The 20,324-nt window shown below is 40.1% G+C and overlaps 1 protein-coding gene across 7 annotated transcripts; it reads right to left on the reverse strand.

Annotated features, from left to right (window-relative positions):
• Positions 1 to 1,472: 1,472 nt before the first annotated feature.
• Positions 1,473 to 20,043, reverse strand: MYNN (myoneurin). Of its 7 annotated transcripts, XR_013347028.1 has the most exons (10): positions 19,985 to 20,043; positions 18,393 to 18,685; positions 13,902 to 14,704; positions 11,906 to 12,065; positions 10,959 to 11,155; positions 10,512 to 10,595; positions 9,750 to 9,836; positions 7,284 to 7,460; positions 2,851 to 2,982; positions 1,473 to 2,418 (listed from the first exon to the last, which is right to left on the reverse strand). XR_013347028.1 is itself a non-coding variant. In XM_077825511.1 (9 exons), exons 2-9 carry the CDS (start codon positions 18,656 to 18,658, stop codon positions 2,954 to 2,956), a joined length of 1,803 nt encoding a protein of 600 aa, XP_077681637.1. In that variant the 5' UTR covers positions 18,659 to 18,685; positions 19,985 to 20,043; the 3' UTR covers positions 1,473 to 2,953. The 7 variants fall into 7 exon arrangements, 4 of the variants coding, with proteins under 4 accessions (XP_077681637.1, XP_077681636.1, XP_077681633.1 ...); XR_013347026.1 differs by having other exon boundaries at positions 1,473 to 2,982; positions 7,135 to 7,460; XR_013347027.1 differs by having other exon boundaries at positions 2,851 to 7,460.
• Positions 20,044 to 20,324: the final 281 nt, after the last annotated feature.

A 20,324-nucleotide genomic window follows, 5' to 3' on the forward strand; every position in this document is an offset into this window, starting at 1 on the left:
ACTTCCGGCTGGGAGCCAGGGCGTGAAGCCTAGCGGGCGGGAGGCAAGCCAGGCTCCCAGCAGGGAGCTGCCAGCAGAGTTGAGAGACTGGGCTTCCCACACTGCCCCTCTTAGGTCGGTGGAAGCACTCCTGGTGCGCCACCAACACAAGCAGGGTAGTGTGGACAGGCACCACCAGAATAATTACCATGGTGGCTGTAAGTAGACATAATATAGGTCAACTTAAGTTTCTAGTGTAGACATACCCTTAGTGGTAGGTTTATTTTAGAAGCATGATAGTGTGTTTATATTCTTTGTCAAAATTTAAGGTAGATCATCCTCCCCTTTTGCTGCACATTTATGTTCAAACTACTTCTAATGATTAAATTAACAACTTACAGATTGTTATATAATGATTAATGCTAATGATGGATAATTTTATTCATAAAAGTAATGTAAGCTTAAAATAGGCTGTGATAAGTAACCATGACTCTGCCAAAAGCAGTGTTTTAATTTTAATTGGTTTGATGAGAGCAATAACATCACAAACAAAATGTGAAAGGATAAATGGCATCCACTTTGAAAATAAGTGATGTGTATTTTCAAAGAACACCTTCACTACACCTCATTATTTAACAGTAAGAGCTTTAGCCTGTGACAGCATTCTGTTCCATTGACATTATCCGCAAAAGTTGTCCACATATCTAACACCACTAATTCCTTCACATACTTTTTATCAGAGAGTGCTATAAGATGACTACTTCTAAATCTGTTACAGTACTTATTTCAGCAGGTTTCTTCAAATTAAAATAGTCAAAATCACAAATTCTGTCCAAGGACTAAGTTATCTTGTATATTTCTGAATAAAAAAATTACTATAGGCAAGAAACTACTACTTTATTCCTGTGAATAAACTGTAATAGCTAAAATGCTACCTAGTTCTCATCTTCGGCACTCCAAGCACTTTACAAGGGGAAACTGAGGCACGGGGACGGGCTATGATTTGCCCAAGGTTACCGAGCAAGTCAGTAGCACAGTGCTTTAGCCAACAGGCTCTACTGTCTCCATAGAAAAAAATACAAGTGATTTTTTTAAAAAAATTAAGATATCCTTTGTAGAAGACATTCACTGCAAAGTAGTTTATATCTGCTTTAAAACATGGGGGTAAACTTACACTGTTTTGCACACTGCTTTGCATCTTTCAGTGCTCAAAAATAATTATAGTAAGTAGTATTTAGAACAAATTTTTTGTTCCTTTACACCCAAAATATTGCCTTGTAGCAAGGGACTTGGGTGGTTTTTTTTCTGTTGGAAGGAAAATGTGATGAATGATGCTGTTCCCAAATAACTCCTATACAACTGTATACAATGCTAAGGGCTGTCTCTGAGCCCTCTCTGATGCTAGTGTAGTGTGTTGTGATAGTGGTTATGTTAGACTGCTTCCCTCCTCCTTTAATTACTACCCTTTGTAATTACAAACACCAGACACCAGCTGAGGGAAAATTACAAAACAAGTTTATTAAAGCCTAACATAAACACTGCAACCTAAGTATGTACACCCCCCCACCCATGGGATTATAAAAAAAGAATTGAACTATATACACATAGCAGAAGGAAAAACACTTTGTATATACAGGAAAAATACTTCAAAAATAACTTAACCCAAATCGATTACTAGTTCTTATCTAGACCTATTTCTGTAAGTCTTACCAACGGCGTCTCAAAGTCCAGTCTTGTAATCCTTACTCTGGGCTTTTCTACACTTGGAACTTACCAAAAAAATTATTGCAGAATAGCTATTCTGGTATAACTCCCCATTCTGGAATAGCTAGCTATTTTGGTAAATTTCCAAGAGTAGACAAGCCCTCAGGCAAAACTTCAATTGAAGTTAGTGGACTTGCTGAGATTTGGATCACACTTGAGATCGTCTTTAGAAGTCTTTTTCAAGATTTTAAAGAAATTTTAATGGTCCCACTTTCATTTTTCAGAAAGGAGAACTTTGGTTAACTATTAACAGCATTTGACTATTTAAGACGTCCACGTTTTCCCCCATTCACTCTTTACATGGACCATCAATCCTCTTGATATAACTTCCAGCTCCAAATTGAACTTGAGAGCAGTAAGCCGCCACATAAGAGAGGCATGGAAAGTACTCCAGGCATTGCCACAGATATGCAGGACAGCTCTCTCTCTCAAAGTTCTTCAGCACCCAGCTGGAACACTCCTACACATTTTTTTAAATTATATGTTATATTAAATTAATATATTTAAGGGAAATCAACTCAGCAGCTGAGTCATTTTCATCAAAGTTGAGGATAAGAATTGGTACTCAAGAGTACAGCTCATTAAATTATTGCTGCAAGAGAACAACTTTATCAGAACCTGTGTATTCTGTGAAGAGAGGTTTAAAACCGCTGTCTTGTAAAAATGATGATCCTCCTGTGTATAAAGAAAACTAAATGAGTAATATAAAGCAAATGTCACCTCTATAAATATCTAAACTGGATCCAGTATAAATCTAAGCACTGTTGTTTTTTTTTAAGTCTGAAATGTAAGAATACTGTAGTAATCTAAAATTTTAGAAATATAAGAATAGTTGAAACAAACATTCTTATGGAATGCATATTCTACACAGGAATGTGTTTTTCAGAGTTAGTTTGCTCTTCTGGTAACATATGCGTTACTCAGTAATTCTGAACAAGTTAAACTTTTTTTTTTAAAAAAGCAGTAAGGACATCAGAAGAGATGTACTTTAGTACATTTAAAGATGAACTTGCCAAAGAGCAGTGTAACCATATAAGTTGGCAGAGCACTTAAGATGGCTTTTCTTTTGTGCAATACTAATTATTGAAACTGCATTCATCTTTATACCTTTGCTGTATTTTTGGTAGAAAATGCAGCCTTAGATCTGGTCACAAGGAGTGGACCTTTGTCACTTATATTCAAGGCCCTGCTTTTTGGTGCGATTCTTCAGTCACAGAATTACCAGTTGGACACGGAATCCTTGAAAGATTACGAGGGAAAAAACAAAGATTTCAAAAGAATGAAAAAAGCCACACTGCACCACTGAAAACTCAAAATGATTCGTCCAATGTCCTACACCCGTGTGCTGAAGGATAGTAGATGCTGGCAAATGCTGTGGCATAGACATGATGGAGACAAGCAAATACTGCGAAGGTCAGGAAGCAATGACAAGGATTGGCTTTACTGCAGTGAGAAGACTCTTGGGAGACTTGGTTGTACTTCATAATGTCCAGTAACCCTCAACAGCAAATTGACCGCATGTAATTAAGAATTAAACAATCAAAAACAGTATTACACATGTCACATTTAAAATGATAAACAACAAAAGATGAAAGGTCTATTTAATTTAAAAGGTACAGACAAAGAGTAAAAACAAACACATGGATAAAGAAAGCAACAAATAAAAGACAGAGCCATGCCCAGGATTCAGGGTTCCATTTGCAGAGGATAAATCCACTAAGAAATTTTTCACAAAGCCCTTTTAATTAAGGTAAAGATGAGTTTTAGGGAGTAGAGTAGGAATTATATTAATAGGTATCTTCTATGCTCTTCTGTTTACCAAGGCCTAGACCCTAGGCACCAATGCAGATAAAATGATATCAACAAATAAACAACCAGCAAAGAATGCACTTAAAAATATCACAGATGCTGTTTTCGACTGGAGAAAACATGCCTCTGTGGCTCTTTATTTGATTATTCTTGACAGTTCTAAGATTGGCTTGGTGAGGCATAAAAACACTCCCACTAATCACAATGGAACTTAAGCAGTGACACTGTCAGACACCAGAAACGCTGCTTGTTAAAGAAAAAGCTAATATAAACTCCTTGGGTCCAGCTTACAGACAATGTGGTTCAAGCTGCAGTAGCCACATTTGGATATCAAAGGAAAACTCCTGAATGCTAAAACCAACCAGAGTATTGGAAAAAGCAGAGGAGTGCATGAAAGCAGATAGAGCGGTGAAAAGCAACACAAGGGCAGATCAATGAAGAAACATTGAAGATCTAGCAGCTGAAGCTGCTGCTATTATGGATGTCAGGGCTATTTACCAAGTGATTAAAATCCTGTGTGTCAATTTCAGAATAGGACATGGGCCAATAAAAAGCAAAGATAGAAAAATGCTTACAACTAAGGTAGAATAGAAAAATAAATGGGCAAAGCATTCACAGAAGTCCTCAACAGACCAAGGCCGACTTCAGCACCAGACTTCCATTTAAACATGCAAACCTGACCAACGTGACGTTACCATCAGTCCAAGAGAGATGACAGAAGTACAGGCCACAATCAGGAAGCTGAAAAAAATAACAAAGCAGCAGGAGATGATCAAATCACTGCAGAAATGCTAAAAGCATTTGATACTATCACCTTAATGAAACTGACAGAGCTGTCCCATAAAGTTTGGGAAAAAGAGAAGCCTCCTGACTAATGGAAACATGGAATCATTGTCAGAATGTCCAAAAGGGGTGATCTTATTGACTGTAACAACTGGAGAGGAGTTACACTACTCTGTTGCAGGGAAAACCTTCGGTAGTGTGATTCTAAACAGGAAGAAAGAGGCAGTGGATGCAAAGCATAGAAAACAGGCTGGATTCAGGCCCAAGAGATTCTGTGTAGACCAAATATTCAGTTAAGGACCACCACAGAAGAAAGTATAGAATGGCAAGATCCCCTCAACAATTTCACTGATTTTTTTTTTTTTTTCAAAGATAGACCTACATTATGGACTATTCATTCTTCACTCCTATGGAATCCCAGCTAAAGTTGTAATCATCATCAAGGCCATGTACAGAGATGTGAAGTGTTCTGCAAAGGTGGACACCCAGACAACTGAATGGTTCAGTATGGACACTAACGTGAAACAGGGCTGCATTTTATTGCTGCTGCTGTTTGGCACTGCCATAGACTGAATATTGAAGAAGTGTATTAGCAATACTAATACTGGTATAGCGTGGGGGAGTTGACAAATGTCTAGAAGGCCTAGACTTTGCTGATGATATCATGCTGAATGACACCCATGAAAAGTTACTAATAAAGACAGACAACCTTGCAAAGAACAACCTTTGCCTATCTTTGTTAAGTCCCTCTAGTACGGCAGTTCTCAACTGGGGGTCCACAGCCCCCTGGGGTTCCATGAACCCTTTCAGGGGGGCCGTGGAGCCCTAGCACAAACAAACCTAAACCAAACATCTTTGAAACCTAGATTTCAAGCAGTAATATTAGATGGCAAAAATATCAAGAACGTAAACCCATTCATCTACCTTGGCAGCACCATACTGACCACTACACATCACAAGAAGGAAGTGACATCAAGAATAGGAAAGGCACCCACAGCATTTACTAACCTTAATATGGAAATCAATGAGAGATAGAGCATCAGACCAAAACTGAGAATTTTCAATTCTAATGTAATCTCAGTGCTAACATATGGCTGTGACAGATGGAGATCTACCAATGGTTAGACAGAAAACTAGACACCATTGAAAATAAGTGCCTATGAAAGATTCTGGACAGTGAGAAAGACTTCATTACCAATTAAGAGATCCATGAAATCATCAATCAGCAACTCATTTCCACCAGACTCAGAAGGAAGCCCTGAACATATCTGGGGAATGTACTCTGGATGTCAACACAAAGACTCCACATGAAAACTGTTCAGTGGAAACCAACTGGTGTGAGGAAATAAGGAGTCCAAGAGAAACCTTAAGAAGAACCCTTAGCAGAGAGGACAGAGTAGTTTGTCTCAGCACCATAGAGCAGACAGAAGCAGCAGCAAAAGACAGAGGAATTGAAGACCCTAATTTCTGCCCTGTGTGCCAACCCTTGCACAAGAATGTTAAAAAAAACAAGACAAACAAAACAGAATAACACCACACATTGTGGCATAAAAAACAAACCATTTTCACATGGGTCTTGCTACAAACCACAGCAACTGCCTAAAACTGCACTACTGACATGGGAAATAAAGCAGTAGATAAACACTGCATTTATTTTTAAGGAAATGTTTTTCTATTATGCCCTCCTGAATTCTGGCATGGAATAGTAAGAGCTTATTGTGGGCAACCCCAAAGTTTAGGGCCTTGGATCAATCTTCTTTACTAAAACACCCCCATCTTTAGCTTTCACTTAATTTTTTTAGAGTAAATTTATTGCTCATTTATTGTAAACTCTTCAGGGCAGGAACTGATGTGTCTGTACAGTGCTTAACCCAAAAGGGCTCTGATCCTGACTGGGAGTTCTAGGTGCTACTGTAATATTAGTAACTATGATGATGAAAGTCAGACATTTGCTAGCCATGTCTCCTCACAGCTAACTCAATATAACTTCTTACTTAAAATAATCTTAATCCAATCTGACCTACACCATTCATCATATTCCATCTTTTAACCTCTCCTGAGCAGAAGACTGTCACTTCTGTCAAACTACGAGATGTTTGGGGGATGTGGATAGATGACAGCTAGGATCAAACTCATGTTTGTCACATCTGAATGTGAATCCAGGCCTTGGAAAGGGAAAGGCTATGTGCTATCTAGCCTCTAAATCATTGCTCAAGGAAAAAGCCTCCCTCACCTGTCATGGCATTTGCCCAAAGCTTTCCATCTAGTCTGACTGGGAAACAGCTGCTTCTGATTAACACCAGTAATGCTTCAAAAACATTTCACCAAAGAACTGGCCCAGTTGCCATCATATACTCCTCTTACATTGGCCTGGAGTTGGGAGCCTGTGTTTAATAAATTTGTCATGCAATTTTTTTTTTTTTTTTATACAAGGCTGCGTACAAGGACCACACCTGTGAGTTAAGGTATTTAAAGTAAATTAACTTACAAAAATATGGCTTGAAAGTCTGCTCACAAATGACACTAACATGTTAGCTCTGTATGAGCATTGGAGGAGATCTCCAGAGTACAGTTACGTATCTATTTAGCACACGTTTCTTAAGGCAGGTGCTCTGGAAAAGTATTTCCTCCTAGGAAAAGTCAGTGGTCAATTACAATGATAAATATGATTCCGGATTAGCAAAATTTAACAAGAAATGAGAAACAGCACTGCACAGTGTAGATACATTACCAAATGTCTTCACTTAAAAGAACGAGAAAGAGTAAGTCCAACAGCTTGGATGATTATGTTCACCTTACCAATAATGTGTGTGTTCACTACCAGGATTGTCTTGTTGGTTCCCATATTGCACAGAGTCAGTACAACTGCTGCAGGAAAATAAACTGAGGTTCTGAATATCCAGTCACAGCAGACCTCAGCAATGTGTCTGAGGAAGGAGACTGATTACCAGTTATAGGCAGCAGCATCTGATGGTCTTCAGTCCCAATGGGAAGAGGAAGTGGTAAAGACATCTCAGAAGGCTTCACATCTGCAGACTCTGACAAAGGGCTTTTTTGATTTTGAATGGATTCTTGCTCATTGTAGGAATTATCAACTGTGTTAGAATCAAGGGTAGTTTCAGATCCTCAAAACAAAACAAACAAAATTTATAACACATTCATTCATGAGGAAAAAGTAAAATGCCTGCAATTAATGTAAGGAAAAGTACACTTGTGACAGGAAAAACCATTGAGTGGGTGAGGTAAATTAAGAGATTAACCTTTTTTATCCCTCAAAAAACCTCAACAGTCCCCCACCCTCAAATTATAGAATCATAGAAATGCAGGAGTGGAAGGAAACTCGAGAAGTCATCTAGTCCAGTCTCCCTCTCCCCCAACCCTGGAAGCAGGAACAAGTACACCTAGTTCAGTTCCCTTAAAACACTTTGTTACAACTATTCTTTTCTAGGGAACAAAGACTGGATAGAGAATTGCTCAAAATTTATCAAGGGTGCTCTGTAGCACTGCAAAGCTATCCTTTTAATCCAGCTGGCTGGTAGGCTTAAAAAAAAAGAGTTCTTTAAGTGTAAGCATTTGGGGTGTCTGAGAATGACACTGCCTAAAACTCAGCCACCAAGCCAGTCTGAGCTTAGTCTGAGCTTTAAGTATCAAGTCCCTGGTGCCCGTGTCCAGGTCATGACGGCTCGAGAAATGATACATCACAACAGAGCCTCTGTTATCTGGGCCACAGTAGAGTAACAAATCCTTAAGGTCACAGTTTATGAGGAAAATCAACAGGGATTCCTTGAAATATTCTAGCAGTGGGCTGTAGAACAATGGGCATGTCAGGCATCATCTCTTTCAATTAACACAGTGCTAGGAAGAACAGAACTTTTGCAGAAGAAGGTTATTTTTACACCGTCACTTTCTAGAGTACAAGTGCACTTGAAAAATCAGTTTTGATCAGGTCTCAGCTGAAATGGGTGACAGTGGACCGTTCATTAAAAACTTTCACGTCTCCCCCACCCCGAATCTTTGTAGGGCATTGATTCAGGCCCTGCTGAGGCTGGATAAGGATATTAATTAGTCATGCCATGCTAATACAATATTATGGTAGCATGCAAGGGCCACACACTAAGCAAAGGTTTGCAGTTCTCCTGTTTATGCTACTTTAACTCCCTTCTCTCTCTGCCACCACTTCTGCTTCTTTCTCACCTCATCGTCCATGTCTCCACATACCCAGCCTGCACCACATTCCAGCTCCCCCAGCCTGGCCCTCCTTTGCTTGGCAGCCTCTACGTCCCTCTCCCAACCTGTCTCTTCACTATTCTTCCAGCTACACTTCCAACAAACCCTCCCCAGCAGCTTACAGCTTGTCTCTCCCTGACACTCCCTTCTGTTATCTTCCTGCTTTACTAGATCCTCCCCACCCATCCTCTACATGCAGTTTCACCAGTCCATGATCCTCAAAGCTGCCACGGCATGTTACTTCTCCTTTCATTCTGCTAGTCTCTCCCCTGCACTGTCTGGGCCAGCCCCCGTGATTTCTTTTTTTATACAACTAGAGGTAAGGGAGTTATGGACTTAATGCACTTAAGTATGGACAGATGTGATCCACTGTAAGAAGGCATGCAAAGCCAGTCTGGAGGGAGGTTGTTTACATTATCATTTTAACTGCCCACATATAACTCCTCCATGCTCTGTACTGTAAGCTATCTGTATACCAAAGTTACTGCCATTCAAACACTTGCATGTAAATCTAGGAAGAACAGGACTAGGTATAAATGAGAAATCTTTTTTAGGATAGAATTCCTAATTGTAAGTGTTGCACCAGCTGTCTATCTGAGCTTGTGTGCCTGTTAATCCAGCTCAGACATGGATTAACTTTGACTATATAAAAAAAACCCGAACAAACTCACCATCTTTAATTATTGCATAAAGGAACATCTGGGCCTACAAAGAATCAGGAAGAGTAATTCCTGGAACTGCTGTGAATCATTCACCTCAAATCTATACCTGTGAGAGCCATCAGATGTGGGGTAGAGCCATACTGAATAGGATTCACAAAATTATTTTGTGACCCAGATGACTTTCACAGCTGTCTTAGAGCAGAAATCTTTCATAGTTTTATTAGATGAGACCAGATTTTTAAACGTTAATAGTCTTGTCAGCAGCCCCCCACTCCCTATTGACAATAGTGGCTTAACACTGTAGTAGTCACTGCATTTTCTTTTTTAACATCTCCCCAGGACCTTCCATTTTAAAGCCTGCTTTTTCCAATCCTTATCTGAAAGATTTGGGTGCCATTAGAGCAGATATTCTAGGCATTAAACAGACCTCTTTTCTTATCTAATTTTATGTTACATTTAAAAACACTAAAGCAGAATTGTTATTCTTTGACCCCAAAAATTCATTTTTACAAGACTAATACTTACCTGTGTGAACTTTTGTTTTGTGCTTTTTTAAATTTTTTATATCGGTGTAAGAATTTCCACACAGTTCACAGATAAATGGCCTTTCACCTGAAAAATGGTTTGACAGTTAGAATTGCAGAACAGAGAAAAACTATTTCTTAAGCTGTCTATAGGACAAAAGGCAAAATAACTGCAATGAAAATTACTTTAACAGCTTTATGAACTAAACCCATCTAAAAACAGTATCCAGAAGGAAAACATTCAAAAAAAGACAAGATGAAAATGGTGAATACAGGACTGACTGCTTCATTTGAAGCAGATCAGACACCCAACTTGTCTTTGTACTAATGTTTATCTGAAAATTAATACTACAACGTGAATATTTTCTTTAATATTTAAATAATTCCCATGTTACTCTATATTACAATGCTTTACAAATAGACCACACTTTATAATCCAAGGAATGGATAAAAAAGTATAATCTCTATTTTACAGTTGAGAAAACAGAGACACCAAGAGGTTAAGTGACATGCTGACTCGCACAGAGAAAGTTTAGCATCGGAGTTCCTGATTCCCTACTCTGCTGAAGTCTTGTTATTTTAGATTTACAACAATTTAGATTTATTTAAAGAAAAACTATCTAATCAATTTTTAAATGAGTTAACACAGATACAGTGTGTCCTCTTAATTTGTCTCAATTATAGCATAGTACATAATTTTAAATGCAAAAGATCATACTGAAAAAAATTTACAACACAGGAAGTGGCCTATCCAGAAACTGACCTGTATGAGACCGAAAATGTTTGTTGAGCTCTCCTGAGGAAATAAAACTTTTGCCACAAATACCACATATATATGGTTTCTCTCCTGAAGGGCACACAAGGCGGTTAGTATTTCAATATACAGATGTGTATGTAAAATACATATTAAACAGAGTCAGTGTACAATGGTGTGAAGAGCTCCCCAAACCCCAATAAAAATTCAGATTTGCACCACTAAGCAACCCTCAAGGAAAAGCCCAAGGAAAGAGCCAACACAACTCTGGTCCTTTCTTCTATACAGAGTCCATACCCACTAATGCAGACTCCATTACTCCACTCCCTCCCCAAATCCTGCTCTTTAGACTCCATTATCACTAATTGCTCCCTTCACCTCTTCCGCTGCAGCCAACCCTCTCCAAGATGGATCCCCAATTTACACCAGCTCAGTCAGCAGCCCACTTATCCTCACCTGTATGTTTTCGTGAATGAGTGATAAGAGAACTGGATACTGCAAATGCTTTTCCACATGTATCACACACATACGGCTTTTCTCCTGTATGGCGACGAACATGGTACGTCAGCGTACTGGCCTGAGCAAACCTCTGCCCACACCTATCACACACGTAAGGCTTCTCACCACTGTGCTTCCTAGTAAGAAACACACGCCTTAGAGAATCCCACACAAGGGAGAAGAGGACACAAGATGAAAGGAACTTTGTGTTACACCAGTTAATATCTTATATCTGGCCTCACTATGGTGATATTTTGTGGCCTAACAGGAGTAAGATTAAAGTCTAGTTTTCAGATGGAAGTTTCTCACCCTCAGGGACTGCTCCAATTCCCAAAGTCAACGGAAAGAGTCCCACTGACCTCAGTGGCTGTTGGATCAGGCTAAGGGCATTGCACAGGCAATAGGTCAACCCTGAGAAGTAAGCAAGACTTGTGTCACTCTAGTATGAAAGCTGACTACCAACAACGCTGACAGCTACTGCAGAGAGACACATTGTACTCTCCCCTGCCAGAGAATATAAATGGACTCATCCCTTCACCAAAACAACAATGGCAGAGTAGTTCTCTTCTCTCAGTATGGTTAGAAAGGGAAGAAATTACCAAATGCAACAGGGGTGCTAGGATGAATGTTCCCACATGGACTGCTGTTCCAAATCACTACCTTGGGTGGAAGAAGCAGGCCGAGTACATACATTAGTCTGCAATGAAGACCTGGAGCTGAAAGTAGGGAAGGACTGGGAATGACAAAAACAAGTACAACATTTATTTAGGCCTGATCCTGCAAGTGCACACACACACTGAACTTCCTGAGCAAGTAGTTGTTTAAGTCAACTATTCTCATACATGAAACTAAGCTTGTGCATAAGTGTTTGCAGGATCAGGGCTTTAATTAGTACTTTCACTCACCTGGCATGGATCTTCAGATTGCTTGAAGTTGCAAACTGCAGATTACATACATCACATTTATATGGTTTCTCTTCTCCATGATGCATACGACTGTGGAAAACTAGCTGGCATTTCTGGGCAAAGCCTTTGTCGCACAATTCACATTTATATGGCTTCTCCCCTGGGAAAGAGATAAACTGTTACCTTTCCACTGTCTTGGTGTCTATGTAAGAAAGCCTTCAGTTAAGTTAGTTGACCCAAACTCAGGAGTTGACCCTAGTACTTCTTGTTTAGTGATGCCACATAGCACCCAACAATCAAGCAGTTGAGTCTGCACATTATCAGAACTGCAGCAGATAATTTTTTTAAAGCATCACCATTTGAAAATTCTCCGGTAATTAACTATTAGTTTTAATAAAATCTATTCTTCACAATTAATACTAGCACTGCATTGTCAGTAGGCACAGAATCATTTTAACTTATGCAAAATCCTAGATATTAGAGCTGGAGAAGACCTATTAAGTCGTCTGGTCTGTCCAACTAGTATGTTCTTCTGCTCTTGCTAATATTTCTGCTGCAGCATGCTAACAGCGGTTCCCTGACCATCCACTATTTTTTAATAGATATTATGGTATTCTCTAATAAATATGTGCTAAGTACTATTCCTAGGTCTCATGTGACTGTATCGTAGGAGAACATGAGTTTATATTACTATAGTAGTGCAGAATCTGTTAGTAGGCAGAGGTTTCAGAGATCCTCAAATTTAATACATAATGCCATAGATCAAGGCTTGACAAAAAAATAAATTACCAGATACCTGCTCTCTAGAGGACTAAATCTGCCATCGAGTGGCTGATGCAAATGATAAGGTTTCCCACCCGTCCATGCGAAGTCCAGGTGCAAGAACCAGAAAAGGGAAATGCACTGCTGATGTTTCTACCAAAAACACTGTCCTTGGACCCTTCTCAGGGGCTCCAATTTTCATATTAGACTCTGGCTAGTCAGCATCTGGTAGATTTGAAGCCTTCCCTCTTGACTACTGGAAGGGAAAGGAGTTCTTCATCTGCCCATCCTTACACCCTCTTATTTCCTCCTACTCTAACTCCTTCCTGAGATTCCTGGAAATAGCTCCACTGCCTGAATCTGCCCAAACGGGAGCATAATGAAAGTGACATCATTTCTGGAAGTTTCACTCCTCCCCTCGAGTCCTGAATAACAGCAGTAAAAGGCACCTGTGTGTAGACAATTTTACTCTGTCACCTACTGAGAAGGCTATGAGCAGCAGCAGCAGCAAAAGCACTGGGGCTCTCTGCAGACAGCATCAATTCACATTTGGAAAGTTATTCTCATAACCATGTGCTATAAACTTTTTGTAATTAAATTAAAGCTCAGATTTTGTAATAATGTATGGCTTAGCCATGCACTGTAACAAAATATCATTGTCGAAGTTTCCTACTTGCCACCGGAGATTGGATTTTTCAACCCGAGATGTTATCAAACTCATTCTGGTACATCAAGACTTGACAGACATAAATAGCTGCACAAATTACTATATTGTGTACATGATGGAAATCTGAAAGACAGTGAACTAATAAATTATAAATGCCATTAATATGACATAGCTTGAAAGGATAGTCTGATCTCTTGTATATCAGTCAGACATTTTCTGCATTGCACTCCACTTATTTACCTTACAAGGATAAAGGACTGAATCAGATCTGCTGGGACTTCAGGAAGTCACGGTATTCCCTACAGGGTGCTTTAACTGTAATGCTATCCTTTCTAGCTCTACTATTTTTCTAGACACATTCATAGTTTCTATTTTAAAATATTACAGACTGGTGGAATACAATTAGCACTGACCAGCAGTAACCATCCAAATATACAGAACATCAGCATGAAGATTTGAAGCTTCTGAAACAACATATTAGAAGAAAATAGGGCTCCTTTCTAGTTATTCTTCCCCGTGCTATCATTAAAAACAAAAGAAGCCCTTATAAACAAGACGACAGCTTACCTGTGTGCGTTCTGACATGTGTTTTCAGCTGATTACACTGTGTAAATGCTTTCCCGCAGAGTTGACACACATAAGGCTTTACTCCTTTGTGTATTCTCATGTGTCGTCGTAGACTACTGGCTTCTGAAAATATTTTCCCGCAAGTGTTGCATACTGGCTTGGCCTTGGAGTATTTCTGATCTAGTTCTTCTCCGGCGCTCTCCAGTTGGTAAGAGTTCTTTTCACTAGCTATATTAGACATACTGTGTTCTTTCAATGCACAGTTCTGCTGTGGCTTCCCCCGTTTTTGTTTCACTGTAATAGTCTGAATCAAAACATCTTGTGCTGCAAAAGTTTCACTTTCCACCACAGACGCTAGCTGTAGCTCTGAGTTATCGCTGCCTTGGGCAGCTTGTTCCGTTATCTGTGTGGCCAGTTTATTTGCATCTAAAAACATATCGACTGATGAGTTCTCAATTATGTCATTCTGATATTGCACTGGTTTATTCTTCATGTTTTTCTGAGAGTTAAAAGTCTTTTTTCGCTTCCTGGTCTGAGCAGATTTCTTTTCTAAACCCACTTTTTTTGCTTGTGGCTGAACTGAGTCTGCAGAAGGGGCATCTGATTTCTCTCTATTATTGTAATCTCGAAGAGTGAGGAGGCAAGTTTGTTGGTTCAGTTCAATGTTTCCCGTAATACTAGAAATCTCTGTAGAGGAGGGATTAGCAATAAAAGCAAAGTCTTCCATTTTTATTTTACATTTAGTGACCACCTCCTCCACTTTGAGATAGTCAGCAGCCTGGTGAATTTCTTTAACATTCCAACTGCAAGGAAACAAGGCTAAATGACAATATTCTGGACAAAGAAAACCTGTGTCACTGAGAATCAATATAAATAAATACTAAGACTTTTACAGGTTTCAGAGTAGCAGCCATGTTAGTCTGTATTCGCAAAAAGAAAAAGAGACTAAGACTTTTTTTTTTTTAAGACTTTTACATGGCTGTTCTCTTATTTAAAAATAGTTTCATGGTTAAAAATTATAACTGTCAGGAGAATCTAACAAAATCTAACTTTATATCTGATATTTTGAGATTATTTAACACTGATATATGATAGGAGACATATAAGCTGACAAAAATAATAATTCTATAGTGGTTTCATTCAAGAATCTCAAAGCATTTCACAGACAATGAATAAAACCTCAACACCTCTGTGAAGTATGTATTAACCCCGTTTTACAGACAAAATTGTTTTCAAATGGTCATTACTGTGGATCAGTGGCAAAGACAGGAGTAAAACCCAGGAAGTATAGCTTTAGGACACTATACTTTTGTTATACCTGAACAGAGGTCAACCTATAATGATTTAAAAAAAAAAACTTCTAAAAATATGTGTTATACAGTATTCTAACAAATAATTATCTCTGGAGCTTACAATGCTTGGAAACAAAATCAGTGGTAAACAAAGTGATTTTATTATGGTAATAGGTTCCCCAAAGGACAGATTTTAAATAACAAAGCTATTCTCCATCAACACAATATACAAAGCAATTACTTTCAGTACAATAAAATGATTAAGAATGATACAGATCACTTTGGTCTAAGCTTATATGGATTCAGTATAAATGCAAAAGGGAAAAAATTATGATTAAAAAAAAGAAAAGTAGTAAAGTGCAGAAAGTCAGCCCAAGTTTTGATATTCTGAATATTCCTTCATGTGAAATAATATCCAATACTAAAGTGAGTAAAACAGAATTTACCACAAGTGTTCTTTCAACCCCTTTTTTCTTTTCTCCTTCCCATTCTCCTTTCTTGTCTTATCTGTCTTTCTTTCCTGCCTTTCTTCTTGTCCATCTATTTTCTCCTCCTCTTCCTCTCTCTTTACCTCTCTTCATTAAGGGCAAGGCCGGCCGTTACAGAAGCATTCTAAGGATGCTGCAGTGGTTTGTAAAAGCACTTTCTTAAAGAAAAACTGCAGTAATTGGTTTTAATAGCTTAGAAAGATAAATATTAACTACAGAATAGTATCTTGAACACAAACCCCGAAGTTAGTTCAGCATTAGGGTTGCACAGTTCAAATCATAACAAGCCAGGAAATACAAAACTAAGGTTCCATCTATTGCATTAACTTGTCCACACTGCTGATGGAACATTAAATTTTATTATATATAAGGTACATGATTTTACCACAAAAATATATATCTTAAAGATACACAAAGAATAGAAAATACCGTGGAAACTATTAAAAACTAGACATTTATCATGGTACATGAGCTATATCCTGGTCTAATAGGGACTACCAAAAATACAACGGTATAAAAAGTAAATACAGTGGTGCTGTAAAAAATTCACATTTTTAATAACGCCCACTGTACTACATATGTACAGTGTAGCAGAACTAATGATGCTCTTACATTGTCTGACTTTTTGTCATTTTATTTGTGCAACCAAGATGCTGTACTGACAGTTTCACATTCAATTTCTGCCAGAGTGGATCCAATTGCAGGATCAGAGCCTAAATAACTAAAACCTGCTATTTTTGGTACTCAGAGGTAGTGATTAGAATACCTTGTATTATATAAATTTTCCTCTCAAGCACTGATTGCAGAGTGAAGTTGTCTGTGGCTCCAATCTTTTAACTACTTCTGCATGGAAGCAATTGTTTTCTTACCCCACACAAACAACAGGAAAAACTGACTACACACAAAGTGATGTAAAGTGCACAAAGTTAATAACGAAAAAGATGGAGAAATATTTGTTCTCTAACCACTTTTGGGTACAGTAATAAGACGTGTTACTTGTAACAGTAACAGGTAAAACAAATTCATACAGAAGTCTAATTTTTGAATTGATGGTGTCCCTAAACTATCTATCACAGGGTGAATAGTCCCTTTAAGAGGAAATGGATCCAGTTCACCTGTGACTAGTTAGCTGCCTCCCAACAGCACCTGACAGAAGGCACCTTGCCTCTATACAGACCATGGCAGCAGTTGAGAAAAGGGAGCATGTAAGAGTTACTAGGAGAGTGCTACATAAGACAGTGATAGTTGGGAGCTTCTTGTGAAGAGAAAGAAATGCAGAAAACTGTTGGGAGAGTGAAGCAGATGGGAGCTATTGGAAAGAACTAGTCAGATGAGGAAACCCTGAGAAATAGAAGCCTCAAGGTAAAGGGGAAGAACTAGCTCAGTCAGTGTAGGCCAATTCCATGAACTAGAGAACTGATTCTAGAGGGAGGTTCCCATAAGAAGGGGTAGGACTTGCAAGAAAGGAGCCTGGGGAATGAAATACTGTGGAGAGTCCTCCAGAGATGTGGCAGCCTGGGCATAGGAATTAGAGAAGAGGGACTGTTTACTCTTGGGTGGGCAGCCAAGAGTGTGGAGCTGGAGGATTGCTGTATTTCAACCTGCCTTATTTTGGGGTTTTTGAGAACTGTATTTCTCAGAGGGACTTGCTGAAGGTTGGAATTTTATTAATACGTTATACCTAGAAGCAGAGCTTCACTTGGACATAGGAAAGGAATGTTGTCCTTCTGGGTGAGGAAAGGTGACCTTCAGGGTGATCCATGGAGGAAAAGATGGGCAACTCACTCAGCCCCAGAGATTGTAGGAGAAATTGAGGGAGGACTAGCCCTGGCCCATCATGGTTGCTTACATCTGGTGAGCCCTGTTACATCTTCTCTCAAACTTTGGTATTTGCCTTTCCTGCTTATGCAGCTAGGTCTGGTCTATGTATATAAGGAAAAATGGGCTCCTGTACAACCAACATTACTGTGGGGGTTATCCTTCTCCTCCCAGAAATTAAGTAGGATATCTTTTTAATCTCAATCCAGAGAGCCAGAGTCACAAATATGAAAACTCCTACCAGCAAGTCATTTGACCAAATATAGTTTGAAGATTTATATAGACACTATGGAAAGTTGATTGTAGTTAGAGAACATATGCCTCTTAATATGGATGTGAATTGTCTGAATTGTCACAGACACACTCTAAATGGCATCTGGATGGCTTACACAAATTAAGTTTTATTTTTTTAAAATATATATATATATATATATATATATATACACACACACGCACCCCTAATATAACACATGAGATCAGAGTAGCCAAGGTGAGTCTGGTATGCACATAGAAAAAGGCTTTGGTGTAGAAATTAAGTAGATGACTGGGAGAGGAGACAGAGAACTACAGCAACTCAATCTGAAAAATAATTAGGTGACAGCAATTGTATAGCCTAATAATGGGTTTAGATACCTTAGCAAGAGAAAACAGGAAACAAATTTCAGGTCTAGACACTATCACACACTTTGAATAGAAAATAATAATAGGGTTCCTTTTGGTTCATATGTAGTATTATACATGCATTTTAAAAGCCATGTAGACAGCTGACCTTTATTCTTTGGTATGTACTGTATCTGAAATTAAACGTGTTCTTCCATAATTTATGGCAAAGAAATCAGTACTGAATTTCTTTAACTCAACCTTTATTTAAAAAAAAAAAAAAAGTATGTTACCTGTCAAGGTTTAAGTTTCCTGTGTATATAAACTCCAGGAGTTTCTGAAATCCATCAGCCTTCACTTGAGTCTGATCCAAAACCACATTATTGTCAGAGGCATCCCTGTAAAATGCACCAAAGTACTCACTGAAGGAGGCAAGCACGTTTCTGTGAGCTTTGAACTGGAATTCACCAATAACTACCGTGCAGTCACAAAGGAAGCCTGCCTCTCGCTGCTTGTTCAGCCTCTCTAGAAGGTGCTCACAGTGATGGGAATACTGCATTTTGGTAGGGGGATGGAGTGTCTTGGCCTAAAGAAGCAAAGAAACTTGTTAACGTACTGTGTCTGAAAGACATGAAATTACAGTTGTAAAGTGGGACACTGTCCAATACTGTTCCCATGATCATTGCAGTGCAACTCACTTTAATATAGTGTCCTTTGAGCAAAATATAAAAAACAGCGAGAAACAGAGCACTGGATCCCTCTCAGTGTGGGACCGGTTAGTCTTAATGCATATAGAGACAAGGTGTGGGAGGGAAAAGGACACATTGTGCATGTGGGGACACATTTTCCCCTGCCCTCAAAATCTGAATACTAGGTGAATCGTTCATTGATCCAAGTCTATCAGCCTGATGCTTTTATAGAAATGGTCCTGTAAAATGAATGTTAAAGTTTCTAATCAGTGGAGTATCTCCTGACAGAAACAGATTTTTTCCATTGAACAGATCATGGGAGCAGTTACTAGGAAACTACTGAGTTCTAGTACAACTGTGTGGCAGTTGGCAAGATGTAACCTCTTTGTGCATAACTTTCTCTAGGTATACAAGGGGGATAATGTTTACTTACAGCCATGTCACAGGAGTGCTGTGAAGATCAGGGATCCTATCAACCTTTTTTTTTTTTAAATCACTTTCCCTGGCTATACGTGAGTGCCCTGGCTAGGCACTCTTCGTACTTGGCTGTCAGTAGCCGCTGTCTGCGTGGGTCATTAACACAGCAACGAGAGAGAGGGGGGAAACATCTGTATAAAGCCAGCACATTTGCCAGGTGGGCTGGGCAGCACCTCGCCCTGGGCTGCACTAGGCACGCCTGCCTCGACCCAGCGGCGGGGAATGAGAGTAAAGTGCCCAGCGTAGACAGAGGCCCAGGGCTGCTGCTGTTTGTTTCTATGGCAGCGTGTCAGCGGGGAGGAGGCACCTACCCCCGCTCCTCAGTTAGCTGCCTGGGGCGGTTCCTTTGCCCAATCCCCGGCCCCCACAGTTACTTGGTTCGGTCCGGTTCCCCCCCGCTCCCCCGCCAGATGGTTTTGTCGCATCCCCAATTCTCCCATCACGTCAGCCCCCGCCCGACTCCGAGCCGGCTGGCTCGGCCCAGTCAGTCCCCTCCAAGGAGCGGCTAACGCGGCTCTGTCTACACCCACGTATACCCCGGGGGTGGTTGGTTCCGTCCCGTCTGCCGCTGCCACCACCCCTCCGGAGCTGGGCGATTTAGTCCCGTCCGCTCCCACAGCCCCCCAAGACTGTTCGATTCGGTCCCGCCTGCCCAATCCCCAAGCGGCGGAGCCAGCTGAGTGAGGCCCAGCTGGGGTGGGGGAAAACTGTACACACACCTGAGGAAGGGGAAACCGAGTCCGTTCCCCTCAGGCCGCCATTTTATGATGACAGCACACGCACCGCTTGTCCGTTTCCGGAATATCACTTCCGGTCCCAGCCTGGGAGGTCTCTGCCCCCATCCACATTGGAGCCAACCAGGCTCCACGTTACGTAGTTAACAGGACCTGCCTCCCACAGTGGCACGGCGTCATCCTCCGGTCTCGGTCTTGTGGGGCTGCGGGGGACGGTGGAACAGAGGCGGTGGGCAGGGCGTGGACAACAATTCCCATCGTGCACTGCAGCACCGCGAGCGGGAGCCCCGATTCAGCGTGGAGCAGTGCACGATGGGAGATGTAG

The sequence above is a fragment of the Eretmochelys imbricata genome, chromosome 9 (assembly GCF_965152235.1).
Source record: "Eretmochelys imbricata isolate rEreImb1 chromosome 9, rEreImb1.hap1, whole genome shotgun sequence".
Taxonomy (NCBI): Eukaryota; Metazoa; Chordata; order Testudines; family Cheloniidae; genus Eretmochelys; species Eretmochelys imbricata.